This window comes from Muntiacus reevesi, chromosome 15 (genome assembly GCF_963930625.1).
Source record: "Muntiacus reevesi chromosome 15, mMunRee1.1, whole genome shotgun sequence".
In the NCBI taxonomy this organism is placed as follows: Eukaryota; Metazoa; Chordata; class Mammalia; order Artiodactyla; family Cervidae; genus Muntiacus; species Muntiacus reevesi.
This window is the reverse complement of record NC_089263.1, coordinates 22477530-22493718: the sequence shown is the minus strand read 5'-3', so window position 1 is coordinate 22493718 and position 16189 is coordinate 22477530. Positions and strand designations below refer to the sequence as shown.

Below are 16189 nucleotides of genomic sequence, written 5' to 3'. Positions count from 1 at the left end.
TAAAAATCCCAAAGCAAAAAAAAAAAAAACCAGCTTCTTTGCAGAAATTGACAAGCTCATCCTAAAATTCATATGGAAATATAAAGGACCCAGGATAGCCAAAGCAATCTAGAGAAAGAACAAAGTTAGAGGGCTCAGACATGTCAGTTTCAAAACTGACTACAAGACAATAATAATCAAGACAGTGCAGTACTAACATGGTCTTCCTTGGTGGCTCAGGAGTAAAGAACCCACCCGCTAATGCAGGAGACGCGGGTTTGATCCCTGGATCTACTCACTCCAGTGTTCTTGCCTGGGAAATCTCTCGGACAGGGGAGTCTGGCCGGCTGCAGTCCACACTGACCATGGGATTGCAAAGAGTCCGATGTGACTTAGTGACTGAACAATGACATGGTGCTAACAGCATAGACACATAGATTGATGAAATTGAATTGGAAGTCTAGAAATAAATTCATATATCTATGTCAATTGATTTTCTACAAGAGTGACAATACCAATTCAATGAGGGAAGAACAATTTCTTCCTCATTGGTGAAGGACAACTGAATATGCAAATGCAAAAGAATGAACTTGGACTCCTAGCATATAAGGTGTACAAAGCATTAACTCAAAATTTATCAGAGACCTAAATTTAGGAGCTAGAGCAATAAAGCCCTTGGAAGAAACTCTGTAGCCATACATCTTCATGCTTTGGATTAGGAGACAGTTTCTCAGATATGATGCGAAAAACAAGCTACAACAACAACAAAAATAGATAAATGGGACTACATGAAAATTTAAAGCTTTGTTGCTATAAGGGATGTGATCAAGAAAGTGGACAGCCCACAGAGTGGGAGAAAATATTTAAAAATCATATACATGAAAGGGAACTTGTTTATAGGCCTGTTTGTAAGTCCAACAAGGTTAGCCTAGGTACCCAACAAACCCAATTGGCTATAGAGTACTGCACTGTAATAGGTTTGTGATACTTTTCACACAAATAACACATAAAAAGCAAACACAAAATGAAACATTCTTCATCTTACATTACAGGACCTTGGAAAAGTACAGTAGTACAGTTACAATAGCTGACATACAGGAGTACATTTGCATCTTTGAAAGTTCTCAACTTGAAGGTTCATATGTAGGGGACTTACTGTAAACTGTATACATTGAACAGTGACTTTCAGGCTATGTGAATTGTATCTCAATAATGTTGTTGGAAAAATTTAAAAAGCAATTGTATAAGAGAGAAAGTGGTCAACTAATTTAAGAGGAATAAATAAAATGAGAGCCCAAACTCACAGCATACAACAGAATAAATTCTGCCTTGGTTAAAGTGCTTAAGTGTAGTCATTAAACTGGAATAGAACTACCAGGATGGGAAGACCTTTTCAAGCATAAAACAAATGACAAGAAAAAATTGATATGGGTTATTAGTACAGAAAAATTTAAGAGCTGAATGTTAATTTTTTTTCCTGTAATTCAGCTCACCCCTACACACAAGCCTCCATTTTTGCTCTAAGCAGGAAAGCACAAACTTGGCTGTAGCATATGCTCTTAATTTTTTTAAGCACAGTGATTTCTGAACGTTAACCTGGTCAATTAGGGATTGGCCCTGTGCTTTTCACTCCTTCTCCCCAGGGGTAGTCTCAGTTTCTGAGGAGGAAAAGAGGATGAAAGGAAACTTAGGTAGCTATTTGGCTCTGAAGGAGGGCAATCTGATCCTTACAGCTGGGCTTCCCTCCTTCCTACCTTCTCGGAATACTTGCTGGAAGGACCGATGCTGAAGCTGAAGCTCCAATACATTGGCCACTAATGGAAAGAGCTGATTCATTGGAAAAGACACTGATACTGGAAAAGATTGAGGGCAGGAGGAGGTGAAGGGGGCAACAGAGGATGAGGTGGTTGGATGGCATCATCAACTCAATGGACAAGAATTTGAACAAACTCCGGGAGATGGTGAAGTACAGGGAAGTCTGGCCTGCTGCAGTTCATGGGGTTACAAAGAATCGGAAACAGTTGAGCAACTGAACAACTTTCCTTCAGCCAACTAACCCCCTGTAGCTGGCCTCTGGCAACGCTGCCACAGCACATGGTTTGGGTACCCCAGCACGATGAGCTCACAAGGTTGTTTTCTAATTTTTTAAGATCAGTCTTTATTTATTTTTGCCATGCTTCACCACCTTCGGGATCTTAATTCCCCACCCAGGGATTGAACCCGTGCTCCCTGTGTCGGGAACACAGAGTCTTCACCAGTAGACCAGCAGGGAAGTTTCTCACAAGATTGTTTATACTGCACTGTGCTTTCGTTTCAGTGTCCTGGACGTTGCCTGGGTCGCATTGTAAGGATGCAGCAGCATCACATAATTTGTCAGCACCCCAACAGTTCTGAGTCCGGCTGTGATGACACAAAGAGGTACTGGCCCCACCCTAGGGCAGCACACAACCTCTCCCACCTCAGATAAGCACTATGATGTCTGAAAATGGCATCATCCCTCCCGTACACTACCTCTCATAATGCACAGTTCAATTATGATTTCTTATGGTGCCATCCTCCATGGTGTATGTTATACTCTTGCTGTTCCATCGCAGAGGCATGTTTGATTCTTTGCAACCCCATGGACTGCAGCATGCAGTCTGTAGGGAAGCCCTGTCCTTCAGATCTCCTGAAGATTGCTCAAATTCATGTCCATTGAATCGGTGATTCTTTCTAACCATCTCATCACCTTGATTTCCTTTAGGAAATTGGTTTCCTTTAGGAAATTGGTTAATTGGTTTGATCTCCTTGCAATCCAAGGGACTCAAAAGAGTCTTCCCTTGAAAAACATTGCAATTTGAAACCATCACTTCTTCAGTGCTCAGCCTTCTTTACAGTCCAGTTCTCACATCGGTATGTGACTACTGGAAAAACTATAGCTTTGACTTTACGGACTTTTTTGGCAAGGTGATGTTTCCACTTCTTAATATGCTGTCTAGGTTTGTCATAGCTTTCCTTCAAAGGAGCAAGCATCTTTTAATTTCATGACTGCAGTCATCATCCACAGTGATTTGGGAGCCTGAGAAAAGAAAATCTGTCACTGCTTTCACTTTTCCCCTTCTATTTGGCATGAAGTGATGAGACTGGACACGATGATCTTATTAGGCTTTTGAATGTCGAGTTTCAAGCCAGCTTTTTCACTCTGCTCTCTCATCCTTATCAGGAGGTTCTTCAGTTCCTCTTCACTTTCTGCCGTTAGAGTGGAGTGGTATCCTCTGCATATCTGAGGTTGTTGATATGTCTCCCAGCAATGTTGATCCCAGCTTGTACTTCATCCAGCCTGGCATTTTGGATGATGGACTCTATGTATAAGTTAAGGAAGCAGGGTGACAATATACACCCTTGACGTCCTCCTTTCCCAATTTAGAACCCGTCTGTTGTTTCATGTTCTTTCTATTACTTCTTGACTCACTTACAGGCTTCTCAGGAGACAGGTAAGGTGGTCTGGTATTCCCTTCTCTTTTTGGAATTTTCCACAGGTCGTTGTGATCCACGTGATCTGCACAATCAAAGGCTTTAGCATAGTCGATGAAGCAAAGAAGAAGAAATCTCAGTCACTCGGTCATGTGCGACTCTTTGTGACCCCATGGCCTGTAGCTTGCCAGGCTTCTCTGCCTGTGGGGTTTTCCAGGCAAGAATACTGGAGTGGGCTGTCATTCCCTTCTCCAGAGGATCTTCCTGACCCAGGGATCGAACCGAGTCTCTTGCATTACAGGCACATTCTTTACTGTCTGAGCTACCAGGAAAGCAAAAGTAGTTTTTCTGGAATTCCCTTGGTTTCTCTATGATCCAGTGAATGTTGGCAATTCAATGTCTGGTTCCTCTGCCTCTTCGAAACCAAACCTGTACATCTGGAAGTTCTCAGTTCACAGATTACTAAAGACTATCTTGAAGGATTTTGAGCATAACCTTCCTAGCATGTGAAATGAGCACAATTGTACAATAGTTTAAACATTCTTTGGCATTGCCCTTCTTTTGGATTGCAATGAAAACTGACCTTTTCCAGTCCCATGGCCACTGCTGAGTTTTCCAAATTCGTCAGTTCTCTTTAATTTACAGATTAAATCTGGATCCTAGTGTTTTCAATTATTCTAAATTTATTCCTCTGTTTAGAAACTGTTTGATTAGGATGTTAGGACAGTGGGTTGACAGAGAATAAAGTAAACTGTTATCTTGTTGAGGGGCTTACACAAGAAGATTGCTTCTGTCCAGTATAAAAGTCTGAACTGGTAGATGGTTTAGGGGGTAGAAGAGCTCTGCTCCCTGAGGTCACTCTGAGATCCAGATGCCTTCTGTCTGGCGGCTCCACCACCCTAGGGGAACATGCTTCAGCCAGAGAAAGTGAGGAGAGAGCCGAGAGGGCCACCAATGGAATCTGGAGTTCTGCCACTCTCTTCTTGGTGTAACTTTGAACTTTCTGAGCTCCTAATCTTCAATGGGGTATTACTGTCCATGTCAAATTATGGTTGGGAAGTTGTTTTTTAATTGAAGTGTTGTTGACTGACGCAAGTGTGTGTTAATTTCTGCTCTACAGCCAAGTGATTTAGTTATACATATATACACATTCTTTTTTAAAATTCTTCTCCATTATAGTTTATCATAGGATATTGAATGTAGTTCTCTGTGCTACACATTAGGAACTTATTTATCCATGCTGTATATAAAAGATTACATCTGCTAACACCAGCCTCCCACTCAGTCCCTCCCCCAACCTCCTCTCCTTTGGCAAACACCAGTCTGTTCTGTCACTAATTCTGTTTCTGTTTCATATGTAGGTTCATTTGTGTCATTGTTTAGATCCCACTCATAAGTGATATCACATAGTATTTGTCTTTCTTTTTCTGACATCTCACTTAGTATGATAATGTCTGGTTGCATCCATGTCACTGCAGATGGCATTATTCCATCCTTTTTTGTGGTTGAGTAGTATTCCATTATATATATATATATGTATATATATATTTCCATTGTATATATATATATATATCCATTGTATATATATATGTACATCCTCATCCATTCCTCTGTCAGTGGACACTTAGGTCATTTCCATGTCTGGTTGTGTGAATAGTGATGCTGTGAACATCAGGATGCATGTATCCTTTTGATTTTTAGTTTGTCCATTTTATACCCTGGAGTGGGATTGCTGGATCATATGGTAACTCTTGTTAGTTTTCTGAGGAACCTCTGTACTGTTTTCCACAGTGGCTGCACCTGTGCACATTCCCACTAGCAGGGTAAGAGGGTTCCCTTTTCTCCACACCCTCTCTAGCATTTATTTGTAGACTCTTTAATGATGGTCATTCTGACTGGTGTGAGGTAGTTCCTCACTGTAATTTTGATTTGCATTTCTCTAGTAATTAGGGATGTTGAGTACCTTTTCCTGTGTTTATTGGCCATCTGTATTTCTTTTTTTGGAGAACTGTCTATTTAGGTCTTCTTCCTATTTTTGGATAGGTTTTTTTTATTGTTGTTGTTGAGTTGTATGAGCTCTTTGTACATCTTGGAAATTAAGCCCTTATTGGTTGTGTCACTTGCAAATATTTTCTCCCATTCTGTAGATTGTCTTGTGCCTGGGAGGTTTTGATTAACTGGTTTAGTGTGAAGCACTTAGCAGCCTGAATCATAGCAGATGCTCACTCTATGGCTCTTCCTTCCCCCTCCACATCATGAGTTGCTGGGGAAAATGAGATGACCCTGACCATTGGCTCAGTTTCCATTTTGAGCCATCACTATGTTTTGTCGATGTAGTGTCAGCTGCATTTCCTATTCCCAACACAATTTCATCCAGAACCATTCTCCTTGAATGGAAAATGTTCAGAACAGCCACCCTGATTCTCAACAGAAAACCTAGTTTCCAATTTTGTTCAGAAGATAGAGACCACACACTGATTGATATGTATCATCAGAGATGTTTTACTTTGCATGCTCAAAGATATATTTATATTACAAACACATGTGGTTTGTCCTTTCTTTATAATAAACCAGACATATTTTTTATGAAACTTGCTTTTTATCCTACTGATCAATATGTTATTGACTTTTCCCCATCTGAGTACATAAGGGTCACTTCATTCTTTTTAAATTGTTGTTTTTACTATTACCTCATTCTTGCCTATTGCTGATGGACATTTAATTGTTTCCATTTTTTACTATTGCAAACAAATGCTGCTGTAAACATCCTGGAATATATATCTTTATGCCTAAAGGGTAATACTCTTATAGGATAGATTTTAGATATGGACTTAAATTGACTGACATGCTCATCTGGATACTGCTAAATTACCATCAAAATGTCTCTACCAACAGTATATGAGAGTCCCCCTTTCTACCAACTTTATATAGATTTCCAGTGTTGTAAAAATTTTGCCAATCTGATGGATGAAAATTGATATCTTAATGTATTTTGTACTTTTCTGTTTTGTATGACTTTTGGCTCTTTGTGTTTTTTTCTCTCACCGATCCACTTCTTTCCTTCTTTACCACCAATCTGTTTGGCCAAGCCATCCTACTAATCTCCCTCCATCCACCCATGATCCTTTCTAACCCAGGCTCCATACTGTAACCAGAGTAATCGATTCCAAAATGCAAATCTGATTTTACCATCCCCACACCCATCTCCCTGCTAGATTAACAACACTTCAGAGGCTTCACTTTTCTTAGGGCAAAGATTGACTATGTGGCTTATAAAATATTGCACAGTCAAATTCCACCTCCCTACACAGCCTCATCCAAGACCTCACTCTGTCTCATTCTTTGTGCTCCAGCCACACTGTCCTTCTTTCAGTTCCTTGAGTATGCCATTCTCTTTCCAACTACTTTTTGGCAGCCAAAGCAGGAAGCAAAAAAATATTCATGATAATAGAGAGGACAACAAGGTGTGGAAAGATCTACCAAGAGGGTATCTGACTAAGTAGGGTTTTGGAGAAAGAGATATGGAAAAGAACTGAAAGGAGAGACATTTTTAAAAGAAATAATAGAAGACAAATTCCTTGACCCAAGGAGGAAAAAAAAGAGTCAAACTGCCTTTTATTTTCTTTATTGTTTCTGCTTCATCCAAGGTTGGCTGTTCAGCTTTAATCCTAGTGCTTTTCTTTAATGCTGTTCAGTTCAGTTCAGTTCAGTCACTCAGTCATGTCTGACTCTTTGCAACCCCATGAATCGCAGCACGCCAGGCCTCCCTGTCCATCACCAGCACCCGGAGTTTACTCAAACCCATGTCCATCGAGTCAGTGATGCCATCCAACCATCTCATCCTCTGTCGTCCCCTTCTCCTCCTGCCCCCAATCCCTCCCAGCATCAGGGTATTTTCCAATGAGTCAACTCTTCACATGGGGTGGCCAAAGTACTGGAGTTTCAGCTTCAGCATCAGTTCTTCCAATGAACACCCAGGACTAATCTCCTTTAGGACAGACTGGCTGGATCTCCTTGCAGTCCAAGTTGCTACTTTTCCCCAAATATCTGGTGGCTTATGGAAGCAAGACTAGGTTAGTTTAGAGAGCTTCTGTGGGTGGGTTTCTTTTGCAGTTTACTGGCCTCACTGTCCCCCACAGACCTCTTCTGCTGACTGGGTGGGCTCGTTGAAGGTAGGTGAGGCATTAAATCTCACTTTACAATACAGTGGGTAGGCTGGAGACACTGTTGCCATAGTAGGGCCTCAGTAAATATTAGAGGGTGTTTAATAGGGAGTAACATTATTCGTCCATCCTAAAGGAGATCAGTCCTGGGTGTTCATTGGAAGAACTGATGCTGAAGCTGAAACTCCAATACTTTGGCCACCTCATGCGAAGAGTTGACTCATCGGAAAAGACTCTGATGCTGGGAGAGATTGGGGGCAGGAGGAGAAGGGGGCGACAGAGGATGAGATGTATGGATGGCATCACTGACTCGATGGACATGAGTTTGAGTAAACTCCGGGAGTTTGTGATAGACAGGGAGGCCTGGCGTGCTGTGATTCATGGGGTCACAAAGAGTCTGACACGACTGAGCAACTGAACTGAACTGAACGTTATTCATGGCCATGGGTAGAGAATCAGTGGTGAGCGGGGTGTCTGCTAGCCTCTTTTATTGACCCTGGGAAGAGTTTGAGAAGTGTGGCTTCTATTGTGGAAAGAGCTTTAAAGGGAGTGAGAATTATCAGGGTAGAACTAGCCCACATAGAGGTGAGAAGACAACATGAGGATCTGAGAAAATGCTGAGGACCGAGACAGCTCCCCAGAGCAGTAATTCCTAACCTCAGCAACAAGTCAGAATTCCATGGGAATTTTCTTTAAAATAACGATTCTTGGGCTCTCAATTGGGACTTAATGAATTAGAATTTGGGACTTAATGAATTAGAATCTTTGGAAGAGAATGGAAGCTGGCAATCTACATCTCTTTTGTCTTTTTTTTTTTTTAATTCTTTTTTGAATCTACATCTTTTTTAAGCTGCCTACATACTTCTGATAATAAGGCAGATTTGAAATCTATTGCCCTACAGAATCAGTAGTGCCATCTGGCTGATGATGAAAGGGGTTATTTGAGGCAGGAGCAGAGCTGGACTGAAGAGGAATGAGAAATTGAGAAAGACTAGAAACAGGGTTACTTTGTGATTTCTGCTGCCATTTCTGCTTTCATGTTTTACATAGAAAAACATATGAGCTCCACTTGTGTGCTCAGTGTTGGTACACAGACTGTGAACCCCCCAGCTCAGGCATCACCATCTGCAGTCCCATTCGTGGCCATGAGGAAGTAATGCTCTCTGCTGGAGCGATCTTGCATTCTTTTACTGGGTTCTCAAGTGGCCAGCCTCTTGGATTTCAGCATCTTCACTGGTGTCCAGCTCAATGTTCCTGTATCATCTTGTGTATTTAGGGAAACTGAATAGTTTCTTCTGACTTCCCACTGACTCTATCTTCTATTGAAGCAGAAAAGGTAGCTGTATTAATTAAGGTCCTGTGGGCTGGAAACAAAAGTCAACTTGGAATGATTTATACAAAGATAGTGGGAGAGTTCTTAAGATAGGACAGCCATTCTTAGATACAACAATTTGGTATCTTTTAAAATGTATCCTCTGAATATTCTTGGAATGTTGGTTCAATTCTTTTTAGTAGAAACGTTGGTCTCTACATAAGGGATGGCTGAAGAGTACTCTATCTCTGTCCTGTTGTCTAAAGGAACCCAATTTTTGGCCCCATAAGGGGAAAACAAAAACCCTCCATTTAACAGGAAACCCTCATCCCTCTTCCTCTTATAAATCTTATAATCAGTTTGATGTGACAATATTGCTTAAGTAAACCCTTTGATGGAGTCTTCCCCCTACTTGCTAATCAAAATATTGCTTCCAACTATGTATAATACTCTTGCAACTTAGCAGGCACACACACTCTCTTTGAGAAGTTCAGGTTATCAGAATTTTCTCCATCTTATCACATTCTCAGTGGTGTTTCTCACTCCTTATAGATTATGTGTTTGGATAAGAAGGCTTTTATAGGAACACAAAAACATTCCAATCCAAAGGGGTGATGCTGTGAAACCTCAGGAGGGACTATCACCACGAAATGAGAAGTCATTAAGTGTCGTTTCTCTTCTCATCTCTGCAGAATGTTATTTTTTCCTCTTCCCTGGCCCTTGTGGCAGAGTATGGCCACTGCTACTCCAGCCTTCAAATTGTTCCAGCAACTTCCAAACTCCTGGGAGAAAGACAGTGACAACTAGCTCAGGTTAGGGCCCTCTTCCAGTCATCTTTGGGGATGGGGAGATATTCTTATGTGATATAAATACGTTAGTTCCAGGAGCTCTGCCCTAGAGAGCAACGGATACCCCAAAATGGGTCCTCTGAGGTGGCTCACCCTCCAGGGTAAATATCTTTTCAGTAATCAGAGGGCATTCAGCAGGCATATGAAAAGATGCTGAACATCACTAATCATCAGAGAAATGTATATCAAACCCACAATGAGACATCACCTTGCACCTATCAGAAGGTCTATTGTCAAAAAGACACCAAATAATAAATGTTGGTGAGGATGAGAGAAAAGGAGCCCTCATACACTATTAGTGGGGGTGTAAATGAGTGCAGCCACTATGGAAAACAATATGGAGAGTCCTTAAAAAGAACTGCCAGATGATCTAGCAATTCCAGTGCTGAGTATAAACCTGAAGAAAATGAAAACACTAATTCAAAAAGATGATGTGCTACTGTACCACACAGGGAACTCTGCTCAGTGTTATGTGGCAGCTTGGATTGGAGAGGAGTTGGGGGAGAATGGATATATGTGTATGTATGGCTGAGTCCCTTTGCTATCCACCTGAAACCATCACAACATTGTTAATTGGCTATGCTCCAATAAAAAGTTCAAAATTTAAAGAAAAAATATATGCACCCCAATTTTCATAGCAGCATTATTTGTAATAGCCAGGACGTGGAAACAACCTAAGCAGCCATCAACAAATGAATGAGTAAAGAGAAGTTGTGGTGTGTCTTTGTGTGTGTATATGAATGGCATACAATGAAATGGTACTCTACCATAAACAATGAAATTTTGCCATTTGCAACATCTTGGATAGACCTGGAGTGTACATATGCTTAGTAAAACAAGTCATCAGACAGAGAAAGAGAAATACCATATGATATCACTTGTATGTGGAATCTAAGAAATGAAACACATGTATGTCTAAAACAGAAACAGTCTCATAGACAGAGAAACAAACTAGTGGTTACAAAATGGGGAAGGGGGTGAAGGAGGGCAAGATAGGAGTAGGAGATGTAAGAGGTGTCAACTACTAGGTATAAAATAAACAAGATACGAGGGTGTGATATACAGCACAGGGAATATGCTGTGCCATCTGACTGATGTGCTTACTCACTCAGCTGTGTCCTACTCTGCAACCCCATGGACTGCAGCCCACCATAGACTGTCCCTGGGATTCTCCAGGCAAGAATACTGGAGTGAGTTGCCATTCCCTTCCCCAGGGGATCTTCCCAACCCAGGGCTCAAACCCGGGTCTCCTGCTTTGCAGGCAGATTCTTTACTATATGAGTCACCAGGGAAGCCCTTGTTGTACATCTGAAACTGACATAATATTGCAAATCACTGATACTTCATTAAAAAAATTAAGTAGCGACTATGTAGGATAGTTGTGAGGAATAAATGAGTCAGTGGAAAAGTATTTGGAAAGTTCTCGGGTGCATGGTTATACACATAAATATACACACACAGTGGACCCTTTCTGACAACAACAACAAAAGCAGAGGTCCATTAACTTTCTGATCTGCTTTAAAGGGTGAGGCAACTAGAGGCAGATCCTTCTTCCCAAAAGGTCTCACTCCCAAAATGGAATCACATATGTCTTCTTCTCGAGAGCAGATCCATAGCTTTGATAAGTGTTCCCTGGGGTCCATGATGCCCACAGAGCTAGTGCTGCTGTCAGCACAAGAGGAGCAGGTGGCCTGCCAGACTGTGACGTTCGCTGAGGGCAGCAAGAAGCCACCTGGCCCAGCTAAGAAGTGGGTTGGTCCAGTGTCTAAGTGATAGTGTGTCCTCAGTGTAAGCTCAGGCCCTTCCCGTAATGGGCACGATGGCTCACCCACAAGTTCACACTCATACCAGAATATGTTTCAAGTGCTTATACAGACAGAACGTAGCTTGTTAACAAATGCATCACTGTCCTCTTCCTCACCTGAACCGACTGTTCCAACTCCTCAGGAGAGTGGTCTTTTTTTCCCCCCAAGTCATTTTTTAAAATTTATGTTTTTATTGAAGGATAATTGCTTTACAGAATTTTGTTATTTTCTGTCAAACCTCAACATGAATCAGCCAGAGGTATACATATATCGCCTCCCTTTTGAACCTCCCTCCCATCTCCTGCCCTATCCCATCCCTCTAGATTGATACAGAGCCCCTCTTTGAGTTTCCTGAGCCATACGGAAAATTCCTCTTGGCTATCTATTTTACATATGGTAATGTAAGTTTCCATGTTACTCTTTCCACACTTCTCATCCTCTTCTTCCCTCTCCCCATGTCCATAAGTCTATTCTCTATGTTTGTTTCTCCGTTGCTATCCTGTAAATAAATTCTTCAGTACCATTTTTCTAGATTCCATATATATGTGTTAGAATATGATATTTATCTTTCTCTTTCTGACTTACTTCACTCTGTATAATAGGTTCTAGATTCATCCACCTCATCAGAACTGATTCAAAGGCATTCCTTTTATGGCTGAGTAATATTCCATTGTGTATATGTACCACAACTTCTTTATCCATTCTTCTGTTGATGAACATCTAGGTTGCTTCCATGTTCTAGCTGCAATGAACAATGGGATACATGTGTCTTTTTCAATTTTGATTTCCTCAGGGTATATGCCTAGAAGTAGGATTGCTGGGTCATATGGTGGTTTTATTCCTAGTTTTTTAAGGAATCTCCATACTGTCTTTCATAGTGGCTGTATCAATTTACATTCCCACCAACAGTGCAAGAGGGTTCCCTTTTCTCCACACCCTCTTCAGCATTTATTGTTTGCAGACTTTTTGATAATGGCCATTCTGACTGGTTACAAGTGATATCTCATTGTAGTTTTGATTTGCATTTCTCTAATAATGAGCGATGTTGAGCATCTTTTCATGTGTTTGTTAGCCATCTGTATGTCTTCTTTGGAGAAATGTCTTGTTTAGGTCTTTCCCCCACTTTTTGTTTGGGTTGTTTGTTTTTCTGGCATTGAGTATATGAGCTGGCTTGTATATTTTGGAAGTTAATCCTTTGTCAGTTTCATTTGCTATTCTCCCATTCTGAGGGTTTCCTTTTCACCTTGCTTATAGTTTCCTTTGCTGTGCAAAAGCTTTTAAGTTTAATCAGGTTCCACTTGTTTACTTTTGTTTTTATTTCTGTTACTCTAGGAGGTGGGTCATAGAGGATGTTGCTTTGATTTATATCATCGAGTGTTCTGCCTATGTTTCCTTCTAAGAACTTTATAGTTTCTGGTCTTACATTTAAGTCTTTAATCCGTTTTGAGTTTATCTTTGTGTATGGTGTTAGGAATTGTCCTAATTTCATTCTTTTATGTGTAGCTGTCCAGTTATCCCAGCACCATTTATTGAAGAGACTGTCTTTGCCCCATTGTATATTCTTGCCTCCTTCGTCAAAAATAAGGTACCCATAGGTGCATGGGTTTATTTCTGGGCTTTCTATCTTGTTCCATTGGTCTATAATTCTGTTTTTGTGCCAGTACCATACTGTCTTGATGACTGTAGCTTTGTAGTATAGTCTGAAGTCAGAAATGTTGATTCCTCCAGCTCCATTCTTCTTTCTCAAGACTGCTTTGGCTATTTAGAGTCTTTTGTGTTTCCATATGAACTGTGAAATTTTTTGTTCTGGTTCTGTGAAAATTGCCATTGGTAATTTGATAGGGATCATATTGAATCTGTAGATTGTATTTGGCAGTATAGTATTTGGCATTTTCACAATATTGATTCTTCTTACCCAGGAACATGGAATATCTCTACATCTGTTTATGGCATCTTTGATTTCTTTCATTGGTGTCTTATAATTTCCTGTGTACAGTTCTTTTGTCTCCTTAGGTAAGTTTATTCATAGATATTTTATTGTTTTTGTTGCAATGGTGAATGAGATTGATTCCTTTATTTCTCTTTCTGATTCTTCATTGTGTTTAGTATGTAGAAATGCAAGTGATTTCTGTGTATTGATTTTTTATCCTGAAACTTTGTTAAATTCATTGATTAGCTCTAGTAATTTTCTGATACTATCTTTAGGGTTTCTATGTACAGTATCATATCATCTGCAAACAGTGAGAGCTTTACTTCTTCTTTTCCAATCTGGATTCCTTTTGTTTCTTTTTCTTCTCTGATTTCTGTAGCTAGGACTTCCAGAACTATGTTGAATAATAGTGATGAAAGTGGACACCCTTGTCTTGCTCCTGATGTTAGGGGGAATGCTTTCAGTTTTTCACCATTGTGAATAATGTTTGCTGTAGGCTTATCTTATATGACCTTTACTATGTTGAGGTAGGTTCCTTCTGTGCCCATTTTTTGAAGTGTTTTAGTCACAAATCGGTGCTGAATTTTGTCAAAGGCTTTTTCTGCATCTATTGAGATGATATGGTTTTTATCTTTCAATCTGTAACATGGTGTATCACATTGATTGATCTGCTTATATTGAAGAATCCTTGCATTACTGGAATAAAACTAACTTGATCATGGTGTATGACCTTTTTGATGTGTTACTGAATTCTGTTTGCTAAAATTTTGTTGAGGATTTTTGCGTCTATGATCATCAGTGATATTGGCCTGTAGTTTTCTTTTTTCTGTTGTCTTTGTCTGGTTTTGGTATCAGGGTGATGGTGGCCTCGTAGAAAGATTTTGGAAATATTCCTTCCTCTGCAAATTTTTGAAAGAGTTTCAGAAGGATAGGCATTAGCTCTCCTCTAAATGTTTGATAGAATTCTCCAGTGAAGCTATCTGGTCCTGGGCTTTTTGTTTTTTGGGAGGTTTTTGATCACAGCTTCAATTTCAGTGCTTGTAATTGGGTTGTTCATAATTTCTGTTTCTTCCTGGTTCAGTCTTGGAAGATTGAACTTTTCTAAGAATCTGTTTCTTTCAAGTTATCAATTTTATTGCCATATAGTTGTTCATAATAGTCTCTTATAATCCTTTGTATTTTTGCATTATCTTTTGTGGCCTCTCCTTTTTCATTTCTCGTTTTGTTGGTTTGATTCTTCTCCCTTTTTTTCTTGATGAATCTGGCTAAAGGCTTGTCAATTTTATCTTCTCAAAGAACCCTCTTCTAGTTTTATTAATCTTTACTATTGTTTCTTTCATTTCTTTTTCATTTATTTCTGCTCAGATCTTTATAATTTCTTTCCTTCTACTAATTTTGGGGGGTTTTTTTGTTCTTCTTTTTCCAGTCGTTTTCGGTGTAAAGTTAGGTTGTCTATTCGATGTTTTTCTTATTTCTTGAGGTAGGGTTGTATTGCTATAAACTTTCCTCTTAGAACTACTTTTGCTGTATCCCATAGGTTTTGAGTTGTCATGTTTTCATTGTCATTTGTTTCTAGAAATTTTTTTATTTCCCTTTTGATTTCTTCAGTAACCTGTTGGTTGTTTAGAAACATGTTATTTAATCTCTATGTGTTTGTGTTTCTTACAAATTTTTCCTTGTAATTGATATCTAGTCTCATAGCATTGTGGTTGGAGAAGATGCTTAATACAATTTCAGTTTTCTTAAATTTACTGAGGTTTGATTTGTGACCCAAAATGTGGTCTATCTTGGAGAATATTCCATATGCATTTGAGAGGAAGGTGTGTCCTTCTGCATTTGGATGGAATGTCTGAAGATATCAATGAAATCCATCTCATCTAATGTATCATTTAAGACTTGTGTTTCCTTATTAATTTTCTGTTTTGATGATCTATCCTTTGGTGTGAATGGGGTGTTAAAGTTTCCTACTATTATTATGTTACTGTCAATTTCTCCTTTTATGTCTGTTAGTGTTTGTCTTATGTACTGAGGTGTCCTGTGTTGGCTGCATAGATATTTACAATTGTTATGTCTTCCTTTTAGATTGATCCCTTGATCATTATGTAGTTTCCTTCCTTATCTCTTGTAATCTTTATTTTAAGGTCTATTTTGTCCGATATGAGGATTGCTACTCCAGCTTTCTTGTGCTTGCCATTTGCATAGAATATATTTTTCCATCCTCTCACTCTCAGTCTGTATGTGTCTTTAGGTCTGAAGTTTCTTGTAGACAGCATATATGTGGGTCTTGTTTTTATATCCATTCAGCCAATCTGTGTCTTTTGGTTGGAGCATTTAATCTGTTTACTTTTAAAGTAATTATTGATATATATGTTCCCATTGCCATTTTCTTAATTGTTTGGGGTTGATTTTGTAGATCTTTTTTCTTCTCTTGTACTTCTTGACTATATAAGTCCCTTTAACATTTGTTGTAAAGCTGGTTTGGTGGTACTGAATTCTCCTAACTTTTGCTTTTCTGAAAAGCATTTTATTTCTCCATTAATTTTGAATGAGATCCTTGTTGGGTACAGTAATCTTGGCTGTAGATTTTTTCCTTTCAGTACTTCAAATATATCCTGCCAATCCCTCCTGGCCTGCAGAGTTTCTGCTGAAAGATCAGCTGTTAAGTGTATGGGGTTTCCCTTGTATGTTACTTGTTGCTT

At 39.6% G+C, this 16189-nt stretch overlaps 1 protein-coding gene across 3 annotated transcripts in view; it reads left to right on the top strand.

Moving 5' to 3' along the window:
• ADAMTSL3 (ADAMTS like 3) overlaps positions 1–16189 on the top strand; it is a 361288-nt gene that overhangs the window by 337482 nt on the left and 7617 nt on the right. For all 3 annotated transcript variants that reach the window (XM_065906671.1, XM_065906673.1, XM_065906672.1), the window contains exon 27: positions 2297–2397. In XM_065906671.1, the coding sequence (XP_065762743.1) occupies positions 2297–2397 (101 nt within the window). The remainder of the gene's footprint in view (positions 1–2296; positions 2398–16189) is intronic.